Source organism: Lepus europaeus, chromosome 9, assembly GCF_033115175.1.
Source record: "Lepus europaeus isolate LE1 chromosome 9, mLepTim1.pri, whole genome shotgun sequence".
Lineage (NCBI taxonomy): Eukaryota > Metazoa > Chordata > Mammalia > Lagomorpha > Leporidae > Lepus > Lepus europaeus.
Window position 1 is genome coordinate 23,664,921 of NC_084835.1, and position 25,118 is coordinate 23,690,038.

The 25,118-nt window shown below is 50.1% G+C and overlaps 1 protein-coding gene across 3 annotated transcripts in view; it reads right to left on the reverse strand.

The window, feature by feature from the left end:
• USP4 (ubiquitin specific peptidase 4) overlaps positions 1-25,118 on the reverse strand; it is a 49,277-nt gene that overhangs the window by 10,512 nt on the left and 13,647 nt on the right. The window contains exons 7-15 of one of the 3 annotated variants that reach the window (XM_062200862.1): positions 18,113-18,253; positions 17,218-17,335; positions 11,482-11,655; positions 10,052-10,210; positions 7,278-7,502; positions 6,558-6,641; positions 6,007-6,101; positions 3,058-3,249; positions 1,425-1,513 (exon numbers count right to left, since the gene is read on the reverse strand). In XM_062200862.1, coding sequence (XP_062056846.1) covers positions 1,425-1,513; positions 3,058-3,249; positions 6,007-6,101; positions 6,558-6,641; positions 7,278-7,502; positions 10,052-10,210; positions 11,482-11,655; positions 17,218-17,335; positions 18,113-18,253 — 1,277 coding nt within the window. Of the gene's footprint in view, positions 1-1,424; positions 1,514-3,057; positions 3,250-6,006; positions 6,102-6,557; positions 6,642-7,277; positions 7,503-10,051; positions 10,211-11,481; positions 11,656-17,217; positions 17,336-18,112; positions 18,254-21,362; positions 21,577-25,118 lie in introns of those variants that run through there. The other 2 variants (XM_062200863.1, XM_062200864.1) reach the window with 2 other exon arrangements.

Genomic DNA, 25,118 nt, shown 5'->3' on the forward strand with positions numbered 1-25,118 from the left:
ATGCAGGGCCCAAGCACCTGGGCCATCCTCCACTGCACTCCCAGGCCACAGCAGAGAGCTGGCCTGGAAGAGGGGCAACCAGGACAGAATCCAGCACCCCGACCGGGACTAGAACCCGGTGTGCCGGCACCGCTAGGCGGAAGATCAGCCTGTTGAGCCACTGTGCCGGCCACAATTTCTTTTTAATTCATTGATTTCATTTATTGACTCTGACCGGTACATACTTGTGAGGTACAACCTGATGTTCTGATTCATGTACACTTGGGATAAAGATCGACTCAGGATAATCAGCATACGCAGCGCCTTAATTTTTATCATTTCTTTATGGTCTGTTTCTAACTATTTTGAGATACACAATGCAGTACTGTTACCCATACTCACCCTGCTACACCCAGAACATCAGAATTTATTTCTCCTACCTCCCTGTGACATTGTACCTGCTGCCCAATCTCCCCAGTGTCTCCCCAACCTCTGATAACCAATATTTCTTGCTTTCAGAGAGGTCAGCTTTTCCGACCTCACACACAACGTCACGATGCTCACGTGGTGCTTGTCTTTCTGTGCTTGACGTCTCTCGCTCAGCTTAACATTCCTCACGTGCGCCCATGTTATTCCGAGTGGTCATTATTTCTAACACCAACTCCATCTTTCCCAGACTTTGCATGTTTTGGAGAAATCCAGGCACTTGGATTTGCAAAGGAGATTTTACAGAATTACTTTAGAGGATGTTTGTTTTACAGAAATAAAACCACTGGGTCTTCCAGGTCCAGCAAAGAGGGATAAGCATAATGCAGACTGCACATGGCTCCCTGGACCAGGAAGGACTTTGTCGGCACCCAGGCACACACAGGACAGTGAGGACTCTGGGCTTCTCCTGCTTTCTGGTCTGTGACTTGTCTCTCACTGTAGGAGTTGTCTACAGTCAGCCCCCATCCACAGCTTCCTGGGTAGAAAGAAAGAACACCCAAAAGAGGCTGCCTTTGCCTTCTGACTGGCCATCCCTGGGGACAGGAGGCTTGCCAGGCGGGCTGAGCGGCTGTGTGCCATGCTGCTGTGTGAGAGCCAGGTTAGCAATGCCGTACCAGCAGAGCTCACAACACGGAGGCAAGCACATGCTGGGACAGCACTCACACTGCAACCCCAACAGCGCAGGATGCAAATTCTGGCTCTGCTCTGTGACTCTGGACTCTGGACGCAATCCCGCTAGGTTCAGTGTGTCTGCAGTGAAACCCAACCCACGCGGGCAGGTGTCTAGGACGACGATGAGCTGACGAAGCTGAACGATGGATGGGCAGAGAGAAGTGGCACCGAGCCAGCTCCCGGGTCTGCTGCTCTGGCAGGGCCCCCACTCCAAACACCCTTGGAAGGAGATGAAGAAACCGCTCAGCCACAGCCCTGCAGCCCGCAGCATGGCAAGTGCTCACCTTCACAGTTGCCCCGGGAGCCGTTGCAGGCCCCTGGCTCCAAGGGTGAGCTGCCACACTCATCAGGCAAAGGGTGTTTCACATAGCGGCTTAAAAAGAGAGAGAAAAATTATTTGTTAGTTGTGACATTTATGTACTTTTCTCCACGATGCAGCTAAATAGTTCACATATTGAAATGTTTGTAAATAAAAGTCTTTTAAAACCATGTGATGGGGGGCCAGCGCTGTGGCTCACTTGGTTAATCCTCCGCCTGTGGAGCCAGCATCCCATATGGGCGCCGGTTCTAGTCCCAGCTGCTCCTCTTTCAGTCCAGCTCTCTGCTGTGGCCCGGGAGGGCAGTGGAGGATGGCCCAGGTGCTTGGGCCCCTGCACTCATATGGGAGACCAGGAGGAAGCACCTGGTTCCTGGCTTCGGAACGGCACAGCCCTGGCCATAGCGGCCATTTGGGCAGTGAACCAATGGAAGGAAGACCTTTCTCTCTCTCTCACTGTTTATAACTCAACCTGTCAGATAAATAAATTAAAAACAAACAAACAAAACCCATGTGACGGCTCACACTTTAGAAACTAAGAAAGGGGGCCAGTGCTGTGGCGTAGAGTAAAACCACCGCCTGCGGCGCCAGCATCCCATATGGCTGCAGGTTTGAGTCCCAGCTCCCCCACTTCCGAACCAGCTACCTGCTAATGCACCTGGGAAAGCAGTGGAAGATGACCCAAGTGCTTGGGTCCCTGCACCCACGTGGGAGACCCAAAGAAGCTGCTGGCTCTGGATCAGCCCAGCTCTGGCCATTGCAGCCATTTCAGGAGTGAAGCAACAAATGGACAATCTCTCCCTCTCTAGCTCTGCCTTTCAAATAAAAAAAGAAAGAAAGAAACAACTGAGAGGAATCCAAGAGATCTGACGTCTAATGTATTGAGCCATAAAGACTTCAAGGAACTGTTTCAAGTCTTCTATGAATGTTAAATAAAACCATAATTTTTAAAAGTATTTCCCTGGATGGGCATCGTTGGCTAAGCTGCTGCCTGCAATGCAAGCATCTCATATGAGTGCCAGCTCGAATCCCGCTTGTTCCACTTCCGACCCAGCTCCCTGCTAATGCACTGTGAAAATAGCCAAAGATGGCCCAAGTCCTTGGGCATCTGCCACCCAAGTGGGAGACCCCGGTGGAGTTTAGGCCCCTGGCTTCAGCTTGGCACAGCCCTGGCTGTTGCAGCCATCTGGGGAGTGAACCAGTCAATGGAAGATCGGTCTACCCCTCTCTTTCAAACTCTCAAATAAATCAATACTGTTTAAAAAATAAATAAATAAAGGACAGTATTTCTCAGTAATGCCAATCAGCAGCTCCAGAACACGTTTCAGAAAGTATTCAAATACACAATGCCATTAAACTCCCAGATGCAGGTGACTGGCATGACTCCGGAGAGCCAAGGCTCAGGTCATGGTCTCTGTGCCTAAGATGCACCTGCCACCCCATCCCAACAGCAGCTGCCTGGCCCTCCCGGGTCAAACACAGCTACATTTCTTCCATGGGTGAGCACATGGGATCAACACAACCAATCTGCAATGCTGTCACTACCACCATTAGGCCTATTTCGATCTCAGATAACCACCAAATTGCATTCTGACACCAACCTGATACGATCACAAACAGCCTGGTACAAAGACTCGAGGGTGAGCTTGTGCTTAGGGACAGAGACCAGCAGTGGCTGCCCGTACAGCACTGCCCCAGAGGAAGTGCTCGATGGCCGGGACTTCCTCTCCCTGAAGTAGACCGGAAGTGTGACACATTCTGAGCCGTCCACGGAGCTGCTGCAGACCTCGTACCTGTGTCAAGCACACAAAAGGGTTCCGTTAGCCAGTGAGCAACAGAGATCTGAACGGCAATGACGTGGTGGCCAGGACTCTGGACACCGGGACAGAGCGGGCTCCAGCAGAAAAGCTGGGTGAGCCATTTCCAGAGTGATTCCCGAGGCTGGGTCAGGAATCCACAGGCAGGGCATCGCTGGCACGATGGGACCTGCCAGCCCTGCAGTGCAGGTGCGCTGGGTCGGCAAGCTCCACGCTCCTGCAGCTGACACTCCACACAGAGGGAGGCTGTCCGCACCGCCGCTGGGGCCACAGCCACCAAGGCCATCTTCCGTCACCAAACAGATCAACTTTCAAAAATGCATTTCAGGGCCCTGTCCCTTCATAAAACCAAGCACTGCATAACGACATACTCCTAAGGTATCAGCCAGAGTCGTCTTTTTGTTGAAATAAGGAAGCAAGTTTAGAAAACAACTCCATCTTTGTTCAAAAGCAATGAAGTAAAAAGATCATACTGGTTAAACATCAGAGCTCATTCTCTGAAGGGAGGAGAGAACTTCCACTTTCATTACGGCCTTGATAAATAAGGCTGGAGTTGGCGAACTCAAAAGGCTTCCATAGCCTTGGCAGCTCATGACAAGAGCCTCGGGTGATTACTGACGTCATAAATAAGAGTGTCAATTGTTATAAACAACGGAGTCACTGTGCACTTACTCCCCATGTAGAACCTCTGTCCTTAATGTGTTACACTATGTGAATTAATGGTAAAACTAGTATGCAAACAGTACTTTATACTTTGTGTATCTGTGTGGGTGCAAACTGTTGAAATCTTTACTTAGTATATATCAAGTTGATCTTCTGTATATGAATTAAAAATGAATCTTAATGAAGAATGGGATGGGAGAGGGAGTAGGAGATAGGATCATTGCGGGTGGGAGGGAGGTTATGGGGGGGGGGGGGACCATATTATCCAAAAGTTGTACTTCTGAAGTTTATATTTATTAAAGTTTAAAAAAATAATAAAAAAAGATCAGAGCTAAGCAAAGAAACTACTAAATATATATTTAATGATTTTAAAATGTGTCTTTCTGGGGTCGGCTGTAATATAGTGGCTTAAGCCTCTGCCTTTGGCGCCAACATCCCATATGGGCGCTGGTTTGAGTCCCGACCATTCCACTTCCGAACCAGCTCTCTGCTATGGCCTGGGAAAGCAGTAGAAGATGAACCAAGTGCTTGGGCCCCTGCACCAGCATGGGAGACTCAGAAGAAGCTCCTGGTTCCTGCCTTTGGATCGGCTCAGCTCTAGCCGCTATGTCCATTTGGGGAGTGAACCAGTGGATAGAAGACCTTTCTCTCTGTCTCTCCCTCTCTCTGTAGCTCTACCTCTCAAATAAATACATATTTAAAAAAAAAAAAAAGTGTCTTTCTTAGCACGGGGCTGAGGAGGTGTACAGATGTTCTGGCCTGAACAGATGCTACCAACGCTGCTGTGGTCTTTTCCTCTTCTCATGGGTGAGACTCATTCACTGATTCCATTTTTGAAAACTAGAAACACACATCCTCTCCCCAAAGGCCTGGCGGACAGTCCTGACTGCAATTTACGCAGGAGGAGTTCTAAGAACAATTCACACAAACACAGGAGCTCGCTCCAGAGAAGGGCCAGGCCAGCTTCCAGGTCCGCGGCTCACTTCCTGCTGCTGTGGCCAGGTGCGCACTAAGTCTGCTTACCCAGCTCACAGTGGGATTACCCACCCTAAAGGGCTGCGGGGAGAATTACGTAACTTAGCAGCACAGTGCCCAACATGCTCAAAAAATACCAGACTATTGTTGTTTTCACAGAACAACGTGTTTTCCCATTGACTGGCCCTTAACCCTCTGAAAATGCTGTTTTTGGAGGCAATCTGCCTTGGGTCACATAGTGAGACAGCCCTGGTTCAGGTGTGCAAATATGTTTCCAGAACTCATGGATGTCAAGGGCTTCGGGTCAGAATTGGACATGAAAGCCGACTGTCCCCGGTCCTCATTCTGCGGCCTGGTGTGAGCCTTGGCTCCCCCTGTGGGTGAAGAGGACGGCTGCAGCCTACGCGGATGGGAACAGAACTGGGAGCTCTGCGTGCCACGAACCACTCCTTTCAGAACAGAAACTACAAGTCGGGCTCAAACGTGTAGGGCAGATTTCTTCTTTGTGTGCTGCGTTCCTCAGCAGAACTCAAAGCCAAAAACAATCCTGAAAAGCGTTCCCAGCAGAGGCACGTTTCTGGGCGAGGCTGTGGGCCACCCTGAAGCTTCCCTGACCAGTGAGTCTGAGAGCAGCAGGCAGGTTCATGTCCCACTGCACTTCAGCTGGGACATGCACACACAGCCACACTGGGCAGCCCGGAAGCAGCACCGGCAGAGCCGAGGACCCCGTGTCGGGCTCACAGAGCGCCCACGCTGGACTCCACTGCCCGGCAGGCCTCCCTGTCACTTCGGAGATGGCGACAGAGGCGCCTCTGGCAGACAGGATGGAACCCTCTCCGGACCCCTCCCCCTTCCTTCCACAGCTGTGGCCCGGCAGGAGGCAGGTCTCTGACAGGAGCTCTTGTAGGTGTCCACACCGAGAAGGGCCATGGGGACACCCAGCTCTACAGCTTACACTGACGGCTGCCGACAGTCCCCCGCACACTCGGCTCTGGCACCGGGCAAATCCACAGGAGCACTCCCGCTCCGGAAACACACACACCAGGAGCCTCTACAGTGTCTGCTCCCCTGGCAGCAGACACGCCGAGTACTCACACGAAGATGTCATCTCGAGGCATGATGTGGTTTAAACCTTCATCCATCTGGAAGATCTTGTGGAACCGGTGATTATACACATCTGTGACCACCATCTGAGGACCAGCAGGACGAGAATGATCACAGGCTGGCACCAGAGCGCCCTGCTAATTGCTTAAAACCCAGACCCAAATGGACCAACATGCTCAGCTGCAGCACTGCCTCCAAACAGACCACCACAACCAGCTAAAGGGCTCGGGGCTGCGGTCCAAGGGAGCACGGCACGTAAGGAGGCAGGAGCGGCAAGGAGTGCTGACCAGAGACTGGCAGTCACCCAAAGGCTGCTGGGGTGTTCCACAAGGCCCGAGGCCTCCAGGTCACCCTATCACACGGTGCCGGGAGCAGGGCCCTAGTCCCTACCCTCTGACCATGGCTAGTGTGAGCCCAGTGCAGGAACGATGGTGTTCCCCAGTAGCTGTGACAGCCACAGTGCACAGAGACGAGGGCATATCTGTGCTGGACAGGAAACCCCCCGCCCCCGGCACTTCGTCCCACTCATCACCACGCCTTACGTTTTCTGCAGCAATGCCAGACAGCCTGGAGAGCGCGTCACAGAGGTCAGACACAGCCCCCATCAGCGGGACAGTCACGCAGTACTGCAAGGGAGAGACGGGCGAGGGGAGGGGAGGGGAGTGAGCTGGGAGAGCAGGCGCTGCCCGGGACAGGGCTGCTCCCCAGCAGTGTGCGGTGAGGTGGGCGCAGTCCAGCACACAGGCGAGCGTGCGTCAGCACCTGGAGCCGGGCCACCTCCTTCCCTCCCACGCACTGCTCAACCTGTTCCTAATGTGGTCGACCACCTGACCGCTGTCTTTAGATAACGACTTAAACTACAAACTGTCACGTGGTCCTACCCAAAGCAACGCAAGCACGCAGGTGCCATCAGCGAGGCTGCACATGAAGGCTGGCCACTCACACCTCTTCGAGCTTCTCATTCTGGCCAGGCTTTCTTGGCTGAGTTAAGGGTGAGCCTGACTACGGAAGCACCTTGCTTCTGGGTCCACAACACTCATATTCAAGGACTGCTCAGCACATGCACGGGTCCCTTTAGTCACATGAATGCAACGTGGGGGAACAAATTGACAGCAGGCCTGACATGTATGGGATTACACGAAGAGAGCTAGCATGGGGCTGAGGGCAGACTCAGGCAAGTGCTGAGGGGACACAGAGGCGGCCCTCAGTTTCCAGTGCAGCAGACGGAAGCAGGCCCACCAGGATCTAGAGAGCACACACACCTGGGTGGGTCTGCAGCGAGGGTCAGCAGGAACCAGGAAGACCTCCATAACTCGATCTTTCTTCAAGGGCAGTGGGAGAGTAAGATAGCAAAACGGATCAAAGGTCACAGAAACCTTAGCACATTCTGGGCAAACCAAAGTAGATTTGAAGAGGCCGTGGAAGGTGTCCACAATCACAGAATCGTTCCGCAACCTGTGGTTCTCCCAGGCTTCCTTTGCCACCACCTGAAAGAGAGGCATCGGCAGCATCAGTTCTTTTCCCTGGATCCAGAGCAGTTCCCAGCAAACGCTGCCAGGGACCAGCCAGAGCCTGGGCCAGGCCACGCAGGGCCAGGACGGTTCTTAACATTCCAGGCTAGCGTCACATGCCTACTCTAAACCAGGCCCAAATTTAATAAGAGCTGACACAGCATTTAAGGAAAATAAGAGGTCAGTGTGTCCTCTGATGGGCACAGAAGCCTTGAAAGCACCGTGGGCACTCAGATCTAACATTGCAAGGGCTGCACACGTGGTATTTCTGTCCCTCTGGCGAGGTTTTAATCCATGTTACAGTTTAGCTAGCACACAGTTTTTCCTTTAGAACCTAAACACTACATTAAAGCATTCACATTAATTATCCTAATATGACAGCACAGCTCAACTATTAAATGCCCCTTTCACAGATCAGAAAATCTATGCCCTGCGGCCAGTGCTGTGGCACAGAGGGCTAAGTCCCTGCATGCGATGCCAGTATCACAATACGGGAGTGTCGTTTCAAGTCCTCGCTGCTCCACTTCTGACTTCTGAGCCCGCTTTCTGCTAGTGCGCCTGAGAAGGCAGCACAAAATGACTGAAGCACCTAGGCACCTGCCACCCATGCGGGAGACCAGGATAGTTCCTGGCTCCTGGCTTCAGTCTGGCCTGGCCCTGGTTGTTATAGCCATTTGGAGAGTGGACCAACGGATGGGAGATGTCTGTTTCTCCCTCTACCTCTCTGCCTTTCAAATTAAAAAAAAAAAAAAAAAAAAAAAAAAAAAAAAAAACTTTAAAGAAAAAAAATATGGCCTACTTTAAATATTGAATATATGAACATTCAATATTTTTTTTTCTATTTTTGATTTTTTTTTTTGACAGGCAGAGTGGACAGTGAGAGAGAAAGAGACAGAGAGAAAGGTCTTTCTTTACCGTTGGTTCACCCTCCAATGACTTCTGCGGCCGGCGCACCACGCTGATCTGAAGCCAGGAGCCAGGTACTTCCTCCTGGTCTACCATGCGGGTGCAGCGCCTAGGCACTTGGACCATCCTCCACTGCCCTCCCGGGCCACAGCAGAGAGCTGGACTGGAAGAGGGGCAACCGGGACAGAATCCAGTGCCCCAGATGGGACTAGAACCTGGTGTGCCGGCACCAAAGGTGGAAGATTAGCCTATTGAGCTGTGATGCTGGCCTGAACATTCAATATTTAAATGCCCAAAACTTAATATTAATACCCAATTGTAGGGGCTAGCGTTGTGGCGTAGCAGGTAAAGCCACAGCCTGCAGTGCTGGCATCTCATATGGGCGCCGGCTCAAGTCTTGGCTGCTCCACTTCCAATCCAGCTCTCTGCTATGGCCTGGGAAAGCAGTGGAAGATGGCCCAAGTCCTTAGGCCCCTGCACCCACCTGGAAAGACCTGGAGGAAGCTCCTGGCTTCAGATCGGCACAGCTCCAGCCCTTGCAGCCAACTGGGGAGTGAACCAGCGGATGGAAGACCTCTCTCCCTCTCTGCATAACTCTTTCAAAAAAATAAATCCTTAAAAAAAAAAAAAAAAAAAAATAGGGGCCGCTGCTGAGGCACAGCAGGTTAAAGCCCTGGCCTGAAGCGCCGGCATCCATATGGACACGGGTTCTAGTCCCGGCTGCTCTTCCAATCCAGCTCTCTGCTATGCCCTGGGATAGCAGAAGGTGGCCCAAGTCCTTGGGCCCCTGAACCCACGTGGGAGACCTGGAAGAAGCTCCTGGCTCCTGGCTCCTGGCTTTGGATTGGCACAGCTCTGGCCATTGTGGCCATCAGGGGAGTGAACCAGCAGATGGAAGACCTCTCTGTCTCTACCTCTCTCTATAACTCTGTCTTTCAAATAAGTAAAATAAATTTTTTAAAAAATAAACAATTTAATGCTCATGAATGGATTTTAATGGGAGTAGTAACAATCCCAAGAGTCCACACTACAGCTTTGACAATGTCCTAGAATCTGGTTCAATAATGCAAAACTAAGCAAACAGCCTCTGAAGTGTTAGTAGTAATGCGGATTAGTCCCTTTCTGAAGAGGTGTGCATTCGTTAACCAGAGTCCACAACCGTGACAGACACCAGGGCCTTGGTGCCAACACTCAAAACCCAGCTTGCCAGCGCCACGGCTCACTAGGCTAATCCTCCGCCTTGCAGCGCCGGCACACCGGGTTCTAGTCCCAGTCGGGGCACCAATCCTATCCCGGTTGCCCCTCTTCCAGGCCAGCTCTCTGCTGCGGCCAGGGAGTGCAGTGGAAGATGGCCCAAATCCTTGGGCCCTGCACCCCATGGGAGACCAGGAGAAGCACCTGGCTCCTGCCATTGGATCAGCGCGGTGCGCCGGCCACATCGCGCTACCGCGGCAGCCATTGGAGGGTGAACCAACGGCAAAAGGAAGACCTTTCTCTCTATCTCTCTCTCACTGTCCACTCTGCCTGTCAAAAAACAAACAAACAAAAAAAAAAACCACCAGAATGCCCTGCACGTCCTCCTGGGTTTTACTGCTCAGACATCACAGACAGGGTCATACCGCATCCGGCCGGCCATTGGCATCCTTCAGCTCCAAGTAGGGCTTCTTCTTTACCCGGTTGAGATCTTCATGCAATCCATCTAGAAGAAAGGCTAACAGCTCCTGAGAGTCTTGCTGCTGGTAGCCAGAAAACTGAGGAGCAAAACGTCCCACTTGGGTCTACAACAAAAGTAACTGCATCAGAAGGCATATTATACGCGGCAGCAGCAACGTCAGAGGGGAAACTGTCATTAGAAATAGTTCTGTGGGAGTGTGCACTCAGCCGACTTGTTAACGTGGCCATGTTCCAAGTTCCACAGTGGAATGCCTGGGTTGTTCCCTGGCTCTGGCCCTGGACTAGCCCCAGCCATGCTCTGGCCACTGCAGGCATTTGTTGGGGTCAATCAGCAAAGGAAACTCTGTCTCTCTCTCTCTACCTCTCAATAAATGACCGGGGGGGGGGGGGGGGCATCCATCTCATACAGATGCTGGTTTGAGACCCCAGATACTGCACTTCCGATCTAGCTTCCTGTTAATGGCCTGCGAAAGCAGCAAGAGATGGCCCAAGTGCTTGTGTCCCTGCACCCACACGGAAGACCTGGAAGAAGCTCCTGGTTCCGGGCTTCGACCTGGCCCAGCCTTGGCCATTGCAACCATTTGGGGAGTGAGCCTGCAGATGGAAGATTTCTCAACGAGTCTTTTCTCGCTCTAATTCTGCCTTCCAAATACATAAATAAAATCTTTTGGGGAAAAAAAAAAAAAAAAGATACTTCCCGGTTTGCCTTGGCCCAACCTTAGCTACTGTAGTCATTTGGGGAGTAAACCAGTGGATACAGATCTCTGTCTTGATTTCTCTAAGTAAAATAAAAAGAAACAGAAAAGGCCGGCGCCGCAGCTCACTAGGCTAATCCTCCGCCTTGCGGCGCCGGCACACCGGGTTCTAGTCCCGGTCGGGGCACCAATCCTGTCCTGGTTGCCCCTCTTCCAGGCCAGCTCTCTGCTCTGGCCAGGGAGTGCAGTGGAGGATGGCCCAAGTGCTTGGGCCCTGCACCCCATGGGAGACCAGGAGAAGCATCTGGCTCCTGCCATCGGATCAGCGCGGTGCGCCGGCCGCAGCGCGCCTACGGCGGCGGCCATTGGAGGGTGAACGAACGGCAAAGGAAGACCTTTCTCTCTGTCTCTCTCTCACTGTCCAATCTGCCTGCTAAAAAATTTAAAAAAAAAAAAGAAACAGGGAAAAAAACAACAAGAACCTGGTGCCAGCACAGAAAGTTTCTGAGCATCCCCAACCCAGGGACAGGCACTGAGGACGCTAAGACTGACGACAGAACAGAGGGGTCAGACAGCATCAGGGTTGAATCTGAATTCCAAAGCGCGAGCAAAGGAATACCTCATCACAACACTAACCCTCTCTCCCCTGCACAGGAAAAAGGAAGCGGATCTCAACATACTTTGAACATGCGAGGTGCCACATGAGTGTCCCTCCCCGACCACATCTGCTTGATGAGCTCCGCGTAGGCCTCTGCAATCTCCCCCTTCATCCCCAGGGGGTTGTCTCTGTTGATTTCAGCCTCGTATTCATCTTTGAGAAAGTAGTCGGTCAGCGGTGCAGTGTTGCTCAGGCACTGAAAGAGAACACGATCTGAGTGGACATTCCACCCAGAGAGCACAGAGACAAGATGAACCGAGTTCGAAAGCGCCGCCGAGATCAACCCCAGCAAAACGAAGCCTCGGCAGATTCTGAGGGCTCACAGCAGTGAGGCATAGCCTGGTGGAGATGAAAGTGATGGACCACACCACGGCTCAGCTCCGAGCGCCACGGTCTTGGAGAAACGCACACAAACTGCCCGAGATTTATCTTTGAAATCAGCTACCTGAAGGCAAAAGTCTTTATTTAATGGAAGATAATATTTTTTAAGATTTTTTCAATAGAAAGGACTGGGGAATTTCAGCATTTCCTAAAAAGCCAAAATATAAATAAGGTGAAGGCAATATATCCCAATAGAATCAAAAAATCAGGAGGGGAAAAAACAGGAGAACTGCACAGTACAGAGGTCAGTAAGTAATATTTTAGCTTTTCAAATTCAAAACTAAATATTGGGGGCCAGTGTTGTGGCACAGTGGGAGAAAGCCCCGACCTGCAGTGCTGGCATCCCATACGAGCGCCGGCTCAAGTCCTAGCTGCTCCATTTCCAAAGCTCCCTGTTAATGCACCTGGGAAAGCAGCAGAGGATGGCCCAAGCCTGCACCCACAGTAGGAGACCCCAAAGAAGCTCCTGGCTTCTGGCCTCAGCCGGGCCCAGCCCTAGCCGCTGCAGTCATCTGGGGAATGAACCAGCAGATGGAAGACCTCTCTCTTCTCCGTTTTCTCTCTCTTCCTACCTCTCCCTCTCTCTTTAACACTTTCAAGTAAATAAAATAATTTTGTTTTTGACAGGTAGAGTTAGACAGTGAGAGAGAGAGACAGAGAGAAAGGTCTTCCTTCCGTTGGCTCACCCCCCAAATGGCCGCCACAGCCAGTGTGCTGCGGCTGGCGCACTGCACCAATCTGAAGCCAGGAGCCAGGTGCTTCTCCTGGTCACCCATGCGGGTGCAGGGCCCAAGCACTTGGGCCATCCTCCACTGCACTCCCGGGTCACAGCAGAGAGCTGGACTGGAAGAGGAGCAACTGGGACAGAATCTGGCGCCCCAACCTGGACTAGAACCCGGGGTGCTGGCGCCATAGGCGGAGGATTAGCCTAGTGAGCCTTGGTGCCGGCCAATAAGATAAATTTAAAAAAAAAACAAAAATAGACGGGGAGGCACTGTGGTGTAGCACGTAAAGCTGCCATCTACAGTGCCAGCATTCCATATGGGCACCAGGTCGAGTCCTGGCTGCTCCACTTCTGATACAGCTCTCTGATATGGCCTGGGAAAGCAGTAGAAGATGGCCCAAGTCCTTGGGCCCCTGCACCCACATGGGAGACTGGGAAGAAGCTCCTGGCTCCTAGCTTCAGATCAGCACAGCTGTGACCGTTGCTGCCACCTGCGGAGTGAACCAGCAGATGGAAGAACTCACTCTCTCTGCCTCTGTCTCTCTGTAACTCTGCATTTCAAATAAGTAAATAAATCTTTAAAGAAAATATTTAAAATATCTAAGTTTAAAAAAGAGAAAAAAATAAATATTGGTACTACCTTTTTCTCTGTTAAGATAAGCATACAACTTTATTCTGTTACTATATGACACTGATTAACTTTTCAAGTGTTAAACCAATATAATTCTCTTGGTGCAAACACCATTTGGTTATATGTCATCACTTTCATTTAGGTGTCACTGAATTTAATTTGCTAAAATGTTATTAAGTTGGGGTCAGTGTTGCGTTGTAGCAGTTGTAAAGCTGCCACATGTGATTCAGGCCTCCCACATGGGCGCCAATTGGTGTTCTGGCTGCCCCACTTCCAACCCAGCTCCTTGCTAATGGCCTAGATAAAGCAGCAGTAGAGGACCCAAGTGCTTGGTGCTCTGTCACTCATGTGGGAGACCCAGAAGAAGCTCCTGGCTCTTGGCTTCAGCCTGGCCCAACCCCAGCTGTCATGGCCATCTGGTGCCCCAACTGGGACTAGAACCCGTGGGTGCTGGCGCTGCAGGCAAAGGATTAGCCTAGTGAGCCGCGGCACCAGCTCAGTCTTCTTTTTAAGATTTATTTATTTGAAAGGCAGAATGAGAAAGATCTTTCGTTCACTGATTCATTCCCCAAATGGTCACAACAGTGGGAGAGGGGCCAGGTTGAAGTTAGGAGACTGGAACTCCATCCGGGGATCCCATGTAGCAGGGGACCACGTTTGTAGGCTGTCATCAGCTACCTTCCCAGGAACATTAGCAGGGAGCTGGATCTGAAGTGGAGCAGCCAGGACTCGAACTGGTGCCCATATGGGATGCAGGTGGTGTAGTTGGCCGCTTAATCCACTGAGTCACAAAGCCAGGCTGATGATCAGTCTTCTTATAAGTTTATCAGTGTTAAGTTTTTTCAAAGAATCATGTTTGGTTGCACTTAAAATCTTCTTTGTACTTCCTTAATTTCTGTTCTTTTCCTCCCATTTCCACTGGGTTTCATATGTTCTGTTCCTAGCATCCTGTGATAGAAGCTTAACTCATCCAATAAAACTCCAATGCAGAGCTATGAAATTCCTCATTATTATCACCCTCACTCAACAGTCAAGGAAAACAAAGGGTAAAAAGAATTGAGAAGAGGCCAGCATTGTGGTACAGTGGGTTAACATGCCACCTGCTGACACTGCCATGCCCACTGGTTCTGATCCAGCTCCCTGCTAATGTGCCCGGGAAAATAACAGGTACTCAGCCCCTGCCACCCACATGGGAGACCAGAATGGAGTTCCAGGTTCCTGGCTTTAGCCTGGCCCAGCCCTGGCTGTTGCAGCCACTTGGGGAGTGAAGATCACTATGCACTTCAAATAAATCAATCTTAAAAAGACAGAAAGAGCAAGTTGGGAAAACTTACCCATGAAAAGCCAAATCACAAATCTCTTTTCTTTACCACTAAGCAATTTCCCAAGTGGAAAACAAAAAAAACGACTTTCAACCAGGCCGGTGCTGTGGTGTAATGGGTAGAGTCACCCCCTGTGGCGCCAGCATCCCACATGGGTACCAGTTTGTGTCTCTGCTGCTCCACTTTGGATCCAGCTCCCTGCTAATGTACTTGGGAAAGCAGTGGAGGACACCCCAGGTTCCTGGGCCCCAGCAGACATGTGGGAAACCCAGAAGCTCGTGGCTCTAGATCAGCCCAGCTCTGGGTGATGCGTCCATTTGGGTAGTAAACCAGTGAATGGAAGATCTCTCTTGCTCACTCTAACTCTGCCTTTCACATAAATAAATCTTTTTTTTTTTTTTTAATCAACCTTCAAACCCAATAGTTATCTAATCCTTTTTTTAACAAATCTTTTATCCTTCCCCTTATAGTCCCAAAAATTTCAAAGTTAGATTTTAGGTCTTGGAAGGAGCCAACACTGCGGTGCAGCAGGTTAAGCCACATCTGTGATGCCAGCATCCCATACTGCTGTGCTGGTTGAGTCTCAGCTAGTTCACTTCCCATCCAGCTTCCTACTAACATGCTTGGGAAGGCAGCACAAGATGTTCCAAGTACTTTGTCCCTGTAAGCCATGGGAGACTCAGATGGAGCTCCTGGCTTCTGGCTTTGGCCTGGCATAGCCCTGGCTGGGGCAGCCGTTTAGAAAGTTGAACCAGTGAATCAAAATCCTGTCTTTTCCTGTATTCTGTTGCTCTTCCCCCCAACCCCGCAAAAAAAAAAACAAAAAAAAACACTTTACCAAAAGAGTTTGATTTGTTCACCAGAGTTCCCATGTATAATAAATAATTTTGCCTTGCCTTGCCGAAAGAGAATGTCTGACTTTTGCCCTTAGTTTTTTTTAAGAAAAGATTGATTTATTTATTTGAAATTCAGAGTTACACAGAAAGAGAAGGAGAGGCAGAGAGAGAGGTCTTCAATCTGCTGGTTCACTCCCCAGTTGGCTGCAACAGCCGGAGCTGCGCCGATCCAAAGGCAGGAGCCAGGAGCTTCTGTGGGGTCTCCCACATGGGTGCAGGGGCCCAAGGACTTCGGCCATCTTCCACTGCTTTCTCAGGCCATAGCAGAGAGCTGGATTGGAAGTGGAGCAGCCGGGACTCAAACTGGCGCCCATCTGGAATGCTGGCATTGCAGGCGTTGGCTTTACCCACTATGCCTAGCACCAGCCCCACCCTTAGCTTCTGGGAAGTCATCTACTGGCCCCTGGAATACTATGCCTGGTAGGACTGTCTGTTTGCCTGGAAGGCATTGAGTCATACTGGATAATCTAACAATAATGATTTCAGGAGGGGTCAGAGCTGTGGCGCAGCAGGTTAACGCCCTGGCCTGAAGCACTGGCATCTCATATGGGCACCGGTTCCAGTCCTGGCTGCTCCTCTTCCAATCCAGCTCTCTGCTATGGCCTGGGAAAGCAGTGGAAGATGACCCAAGTCCTTGGGCCCCTGCAACCGCGTGGGAGACCTGGAAGAAGCTCCTGGCTCCTGGCTTCGGATTGGCGTAGCTTCAGCTATTGTGGCCATTTGGGGAGTGAACCAGCAGATGGAAGATTTTCTCTCTCTCTCTCTGCCTCTCCTCTCTCTGTGTAATTCTGACTTTCAAGTAAATCTTAAAAGAAAAAAAAATGATTTCAGGAAGGAATAACTAATCATACTAGTATATCCACTCTACAGGTTAGGGCCCAGCCACTTCAGAACAACCAATAGGTGAGGGCTTTGGGTCACATGGTATCAGTCTACCGGGGCAATCAATCATGCTTATGTAATGAAGCCTCCAAAAAAATTCTGAACAGGGAAGCTTGGGTGAGCTCCACTGGGGGCAGCACTCTGTGCATGTCAGTAAGACCAATGCCAGGAAAGTTACAAGCATGATTCCTGATTCCACAGGGGAGAGCAAAGAAGCGCTGCATCTGGAACCTTCCTGGGCTCTGCCGATTCTTCTTCTTCCCTTGGCAGATTTTAATTATAAGTATTAATAGCTTCAAATGAGTTCTATGCATCCTAGTAAATTATCAAATCTGAAGGTGATCTTGGGAACCCTCAAACTTGCAGCTGGTCTGAGAAGTGAGGGCAGGCTTGAGGACTGTGCCCTCTTAACTTTGTAGCTGGATCCTAAATCCTAGAAACCTAATCTAGCGTGGGGTTTCACGTACTAAGTAGCCAACGAATATCTGATGAGTGCATAGATGACGTTTCAAAGAGAAGATTTAGAAGTTTCTCCAGGAAGGGAAACGGATGGGGCAGTTATCCTCAGAGAACGGGTACGCTGCAGTCAGCAGGGCATAACTCAGCTCGGCCCCAACTCCTCCAAGTTCACCTCATTCTTTAAGAGATCAAAGCAGGCAAGCACTCCGATATTTGCTAAGCAGATCATAGCCTAATGGTCAACAAAAGGCAAACAAAACACTGGTAAAACCAAACACAGAACGGATCGACACGATGTTCTGGCTGCAAACACTGAGGCAGTCATGCTGCACCAACCAGCCGAAGGCCTGACAGCAGGCCACCGAGGCACTGACAAGCCCCGAGCGAGGCCCCCAGCACCTCAGCAGCGCGCTCCCACCCAAGCCCAGGGCAGGCTTATTCAGACGTCCGTTCTCCCCTCTACCTGCAGAGCGGAGTTCATGAAGCAGGTGTTTCCCAGGTTTCCAAGTCCACAGAGGCCAGGCTGCACGTGAGACGACGGAGGCTCCTGACAACTATAGGAAGCAGAGAAGCCAGATCCACTGGAAAACACAACCCAGACCAGCAGGGAAGGTGAGTGCTGTACACACGCCCTAAGGATACCTTTTAGGGGCATCAGGGGCTTCTCAAACTCAGGCCTGGTTGGAACTGCACGGTGCACCTTCTCCCTCCTCCCCTCCAGCCTCTGCTCTCCAAGCCCAGGATGACAGGTTAAGCTAGTAGGTGGCAAGCACCTGAAGGGGCAAGATGTTATTTGAATGTTTTTCTCTCAGGCTTGGCAAATGCTAACTCTGTATCCCTTTGAACATTCTGGCTACCAAGATCAAGAGCTCTGGGCCACCACCGCCCAGCAGGCCACACCGACCCTGGCTGGGCCTGAGCATTCACGTACACTCTTGCCACACTCTCATCTTCCGCCCAGTCTATGGTGTATGGCAGCTGTTCCTGAAAAGCTAGCAGGAAGGATCACAGACATCCAGAGGGCTAACCGGCCTGGCTATACCACAGCCGGGAACGGTCCCCTCCAAGTATTCTGCCCACCGGACCAGCCCATCCCTTCAGACACGAATGCAGGGACCCCGAGACCACTGCTGACAAAGCCGTGCGGAGGACCCCAGCCTGCAGGAAGACAAGCAGCGGAGGTCAGAGGTAGGAGGCCCACTGCACTGCAGGGAGCAAGCGGACTGAGAAGCCACAAGCTGCACCCTCCCGTGGGGAACTCTCATCCACCTATGCTTAGTGCAGTGGCCATGAGCTACCAGGGACAGGCCGGGGCAGGACTCCAGAAAAGGAAGCAAAGGAAAGGGGCCTGCTCTTACCCCCTGCTGACACCGGAACTGTGCATCCCAGAGGTGTTAGTGCCATCACCATTTGCAATGGGAGAGGCAGACACTGAGGAATAGGGACTTGCTGATGATTTTGGAGAGGTAGTAAAATTTCTGCTAGGCGCAGTGTTTGATCTAAGGAAGAGAAGTAGAAACAATGCTACTGACTTTTTGCAAAAAGTAAGCCCTACTTTATGTGTAGGTCCCTTTTCAAGAAGTAGACATTTTCTATAATCAGTTAAAATAAATTGTAAGGACTGCTGTTGTGGCACAGAGGGTTAAGCCACCACTTGGGACACACATATCCCTATCAGAGTACCAATTCAAGACTTGGATGTGCAGATTCCAACCCAGATCCATGCTAACGCACCTGGGAGAAGTGGAGGATGGCCCAAGCACTTGAGACCCAGATGGAATGTTTGGCTTCTGGCCTCAGCCTAACCTGGCCCAGGCCTAGCTGTTGCAGTCACTTTGGGAGTAAATCAGCAGATGGAAGACATGAGTGTGTCACTTTGCCTTTCAAATAAATAAATATTCAGGAAAAAAAAAAGCTGCCAGCCATTTTGGACCTGAGACATCTGCATCCCATATCAGAGTGTCACGGTTTGAGTCCCAGCTCTGCTCTACTCCCAATTCTGAATCCGTCTCCCTGTGAATGCTCACCCTGGGAGGCAGCAGGTGATGGCTCAAATACTTGGGAGACCTGGATTAAGTTCCCTATCCTGAGCATTTGGGGGAATGAACTAGGAGATGGAAGGTGTCTCTGGCTCTAAAATAAAATGAATAAAAATTTTGAAAAAATAAATTACAAAAAGCTTGAGTAAGAGCAAAGCAATTACTTGGTCTTCCTGTCTCATCAGTCCACAGGGTCATATGTTGAATCTTTCACTGTGATACAACACAGGCATCCATGTTTGATTTACAAATCATAAACTCACTACCTTCTCAAGTTACTAGTGAAAGGCATTGAAAAATGGCACTAAGAGATGGCTTTCCTCAAAAATGTTTGATGAATGGCCAGCACCGTGGCTTAACAGGCTAATCCTCTGCCTTGCGGCGCCGGCACACCGGGTACTAGTCCCAGTTGGGGTGCCGGATTCTATCCCGGTTGCCCCTCTTCCAGGCCAGCTCTCTGCTATGGCCCGGGAAGGCAGTGGAGGATGGCCCAAGTGCTTGGGCCCTGCACCCCATGGGAGACCAGGAGAAGCACCTGGCTCCTGCCTTCGGATCAGCACGATGAGCTGACCGCAGCGGCCATTGGAGGGTGAACCAACGGCAAAAAGGAAGACCTTTCTCTCTGTCTCTCTCTCTCACTATCCACTCTGCCTGTCAAAAAAAAAAAAAAAAAAAGTTTGATGAAAAATAAAAGCTAGCTATAAAGACAGTAAAGCAGGAACAGCTGGTGCTGTACCGCAGCAGGATAAAGCCCAGGCATGCAGCGCTGGCATCCCGTATGAGCACTGGTTATAGTTCCAGCCGCTCCACTTCCCATCCAGCTCCCTGCTAATGCACCTGGGAAAGCAGTAGAAAATGACCTAAGTCCTTGGGCCCCTGCAACCACTTGGGAGACCTGGAAGAAGCTCCTGGCTCCTGGCTTCGAATCAGCCCAGCTCCAGTTGTTGCGGCCATTTGGGGAATGAACCAGCGGATGGAGGACCTCTCTCTCTCTCTCTGTCTCTACCTCTCTCCGTAAGTTTTTCAAATAGATAAAATAAATCTTTAAAAATGTTAAAAAAAAAAAGATAAATTTTTTAAAAAAAGACATTAAAGCAGGAAAATGCTAATTTGGTTTCACTATGCCATCTTCTCTCTTTTTCTTCAAATTTGCTAAACACAAATTACACTTTTGTTTCATGTTTCAGTATCTTTCAAACTCCTTATTTTAAATTTGTTCCTATTTCCACATATATTAATTCAAGCACTAACTGCCCAAATGAAATTGCAATCAATTTTATTGATCCTCTATTTAAAATCTGTATAAGAACCTACAGAAGAAAGTGAATCTTCCTAGCACAGTGTCCAACCCAATGGGATATGATCACAACCGGGGTTCCTGAGAAGCAAGCACATGGCAGCAAAGATAACGTATGACCCTGCGTCCACATCAGCAGCTGGCAGACATCAGGAAATTATCCAGGGGGCCTAAGCAGGCGTCAGGAACTGGGTTCTACCCAAATCTGAAGTCACAGCAAAAGAGACGGCAAGAGGACGCCCCCAGCCTCTCCTTCCCATAGGGAAATGTCCTCTCTTTGAGAGGTGCATTGCTTGTCAGTCTCTTCCTCACACTACAAAGGAGCCCAAGAATTCAGGCAGCTACAGAATGAGCCCTCCTGAGAGCGGAGGGTGCACGCTGCTACCACACAGGAGCTGAAGCACACACTTCAGACCTATCCAAAATGACAGCAGTAGTCCCCAGCCACCTCCATGGCAGCAAAGTCTGCTACCCACGGCTGAGCAGCCATGGCAGACGCAGGAGGGAAGACAGGACAGTGAAACGCACGTTCTGGCATCTGGCACTGCCTGCTAAAGGCAGGAATACAATCCATGACCCCCATGCAGGTGGAAAGAACCTAGTTACAAGGCTCAGCACTGTGGTGTGGCAGTGTAAAGCCACTGCCCTGAAATGTGGACATCCCATATGGGCGCCAGTTTGTGTCCCAGCTGCTCCACTTCTCATCCAGCTCCCTGCTAATGGCCTGGGAAAGCAGGGGAAGATGGCCCAAGTGTTTAGGCTTCTGCCATTCATGTGGAAGACCCAGAAGAAGCTCCTAGCTCCTGGCTTCAGCCTGGCCCAGCCCTGGCTGTTGTGGCCATTTGGGTGAGTGAGCAGGCAGATGGAAGATCTTCCGCCTCTCACCACCCCCTTTCAAATAAATAAATAAACAAGTAAATAGGTAAGTAAGTAAGTCTTTAAAAAAACAAATCACTTGAGCCCTCACCAGTGCTTCCCAGGATCTACAGTCAGGAGCCAGAGCAGGGTACGGAACCCAGGCACTTCCTGGCTAGGCTAAACACCCACCTTGGTGTTCCTCCCATTTTAACCTTCCTATCTTCCTTGATAACATATTACAGATAATATGTACTTTTTTTCAAAAATCTGACCTGAGAGTTTGTCTTCTGATGAGTGAGCTTAACAAGCCTACATTTGTATTTTACAGGTGCACTTAGCTTAGACTTCTTACTTCGTGCTTTTTAAACATTTTTAATTTTTTACTAGTTTGACCTGGGAAAGCAGAAGATGGCCCGAATCCTTCTTTATTTATTTGACAGAGTTACACACACACACACACACACAGAGAGGTCCTCCATCCGCTGGTTCACTCGCCAGATGGCCACAATGACCAGAGCTGCACCGATCCAAAGCCAGGAGCCAAGAGCTTCTTCCAGGTCTCTCACATGAGTGCAGGGCCCAAGGACTTGGGCCGTCTTCCACTGCTTTCCCAGGCCATAGCAGAGAGCTGGATAGGAAGAGGAGCAGCTGGGACTCGAACTGGCACCCATATGGATGCCAGCACTGTAGGCGGCGGCTTTACCCACTACGCCATAGCGCCGGCCCCAGGAGATGTTTTTTAAAGGAAATCTGTGTCCTACTCCCCAACCCCAGCTACCAGCTCACAAGTATAATTCCCGAAGCTCTATCAGTCACTAGACCATAAAGTGGCCACCTGTGATGCAGAAACCACACACAACAGAGCAACCAGACGAAGCACCTACATTTCTAATCATGCAGGAAGCTGCTGCTGCAGTACTGCATTACCTGTCTCCAAAGTTCTTTTTCTTTTTTTAAAGATTTATTTATTAATTTGAAAGACAGTGTTGGGGCTGGTACTGTGGCGTAGTGGACGCAGAGCCAGCATCCAATATGGGGGCCGGTTCGAGTCCCAGATGCTCCAGTTCCGATCCAGCTCTCTGCTGTGGCCTGGGAAAGCAATAGAAGATGGCCCAAGTCCTTGGGCCCCTGAACCCAAGTGGGAGACCTGGAAGAAGCTCCCGGCTCCTTGCTTCACATTGTAGGGGGCAGCTTTCCCATCAAAGCACATCAAGCTTTGTTACAACAGAATCATAGAGTACACCTGCTTTGTGTCCAGTGTCTGTCATTCAACATTAACCACAAGACTCAACAAGGATTCTATGCATTGCTGTATGGAGGTCCACTGGGTGGACACACTTCAATCTCTTTCTGTAATCTAATCTAATCCGAGGGTGCAGATCTGAGTTAGTTCCGATGTTTGTGACTATGACATACAATGTTGTCACAAACATCCTTTAAGTGAACATGGGCTGTATTTATCTTGGTGGTTTCCCTAGGGCTGGGATGGATGAGCTGTAGAATATGCACATAATTTTACTTTTTTTGTTTCCTTTAAAAAAGTTATACTTATTTATTTGAAATGCAGAGTAACAGAGACAGATTTTCCATCCGCTAGTTCACTCCCCAAATGGCCACAACAGACAGGGCCAGGCCAGGCTGAAGCAATGAGCCTGGAACTCCATTGCAGGCCATCCACATGTGCAGGGGCCCAAAGACTTGGGTCATCTTTCACAGCTTTCCCAGGCACATTAGTGGCAGCTGGACTGGAAGTGGAGCAGCCAGAATTTGAACCCGTGCCCATACGGGATGCCAACATCGCAGGCGGCAGCAATGTGCCACAACGCCCATCTCCATGTGTCTCTTTCTCTACCAGGCTCTTTTTCTTGACTTGTGTTTCTTTGAAATTCTGGATCTAAGTATCTTCTTTCACTCTGTGGTCTGTCTTTTTACTCTCTAATAAACAGAAGTCCTTAATTTAAAACTAAACACCTCCTCCTCTGAAGTCTGCAGTGCTGTCTCTTGAGGAAGAATTCTTTTTTTTTTTTTTTTTGACAGGCAGAGTGGATAGTGAGAGAGAGAGACAGAGAGAAAGGTCTTCCTTTTTGCCGTTGGTTCACCCTCCAATGGCCGCTGCGGCCGGCTCATCGTGCTGACCCGAAGGCAGGAGCCAGGTGCTTCTCCTGGTCTCCCATGGGGTGCAGGGCCCAAGCACTTGGGCCATCCTCCACTGCCTTCCTGGGCCATAGCAGAGAGCTGGCCTGGAAGAGGGGCAACCGGGATAGAGTCCGGCGCCCCAACCGGGACTAGAACCCGGTGTGCTGGTGCCGCAAGGCGGAGGATTAGCCTGTTAAGCCACGGTGCCGGCCGAGGAAGAATTCTTTATTCCAAAGCCATCCCTTGTACCCTTGTACCTCCAGCAGAAACTTCTTCCAACAGATTTTCAAAGAGAAGCACTGTGCTGAAAACCTCGCCAAGTAAAAATGACTTCATCTTTACATTTAGTTAATAGCTTAACAGGCTAGACACTTCTAAAGTCCTTTGGAGCCTGAAAAGTTACTAGATTTACAGTTGCTATTTAGGTTTGCTATTACTCTGCTTCTTATTCCTTTATAAGTGACTTTTTCTTTCAAAATAATCGGCAATTTTCTCCATCTTTGTTGCTAGTTTCAATTTCATCTTTCTGTCTAGATTCATGCTTAATTTTTCTGTCATGCTTGGCACTCTTCAAATTTGAAATCTGTTATCGTTTGTGATTTCTGAGAAAATCTCAGTACCTCTTTCTTTTAACCTCTTCTTCCCCAGGCCCGTCCTCTCCTATTTCTTAGACCCCCTACTAAATGGATTTTGACACTTCCAGCAACACATGAAGTGCTGCTTTACACAGACATTTTGGTCAAGAACAGACTGCAGATTTGACAGTGCTCCCATACAATGGTATCATTTAGTGGGGCCAGTACTGTGGAACCACGGGGTTAAGCTGCTGAACGTGATGCTGGCATCCCACATGAGCATGGATTCAAGTCCTGGCTGCTCCACTTCCAGTCCAGCTCCCAGCTAATGCACCTGGGAAAGCAACAGAAGACAGCCCAAGTGCTTGGGCTCCTGCCACACATGTGGGAAACCAGAATGGAGTTCCAAGCACCTGGCTTCAGCCTGCCCCAGCCCAGGCTACTATGGCCATTTGGGTGAGTGCATCAGCAAATGGAAGGTCTCTCTCTAACTGCCTTTCAAATAATCTTTTTTTTTTTTTTTTTTTAATTTTTTGACAGGCAGAGTGGACAGTGAGAGAGAGAGAGAGAGAGAGAAAGGTCTTCCTTTTTGCCGTTGGTTCACCCTCCAAGGGCCGCTGCGGCCGGCATGCTGCGGCTGGCGCACCGTGCTGATCCAAAGGCAGGAGCCAGGTGCTTCTCCTGGTCTCCCATGGGGTGCAGGGCCCAAGCACTTGGGCCAGCCTCAAATAATCTTTTCTTTTTTTTATATTTTATTTATTTTTTATTTTTTTACTTTTGACAGGTAGAGTGGACAGTGAGAGAGAGACAGAGAGAAAGGTCTTCCTTTTGCCGTTGGTTCACCCTCCAATGGCCGCCGCGGTCGGCGCGCTGCGGTCGGCGCACCGCGCTGATCCGATGGCAGGAGCCAGGTGCTTCTCCTGGTCTCCCATGGGGTGCAGGGCCCAAGGACTTGGGCCATCCTCCACTGCACTCCCTGGCCACAGCAGAGAGCTGGCCTGGAAGAGGGGCAACCGGGATAGAATCTGGTGCCCCAACCGGGACTAGAACCCAGTGTGCCGGCGCCGCAAGGCGGAGGATTACCCTAGTGAGCCGCGGCGCCGGCCATAATCTTTTCTAAAAAAATGATTATACTGCTTATTAATATTACAGCCATCTTGTAGAAGTGCGCTAGCTCTGATAGCAGTAACAAAATCAATGTATTTCTCAGATTGTATCCAAGGCATTAAACTCATATGACTGTATATGAACATTGATATACGGACATACTCCATAGTGTCATCATATCTCCCACATGTTTATCCCTTCATGAAGCCTTCTGCAAGTCTTTCTGACAGCCCAACTCTTTCACTATCTTTAGTTATTCAACTCATTCCATTCTGCTGCTCAGCCCATCCAGCCCTGAACTATTTCCAAGCATATTCTTGCTCCTGTTTTATGTACCCATTTCCTCTTTTTC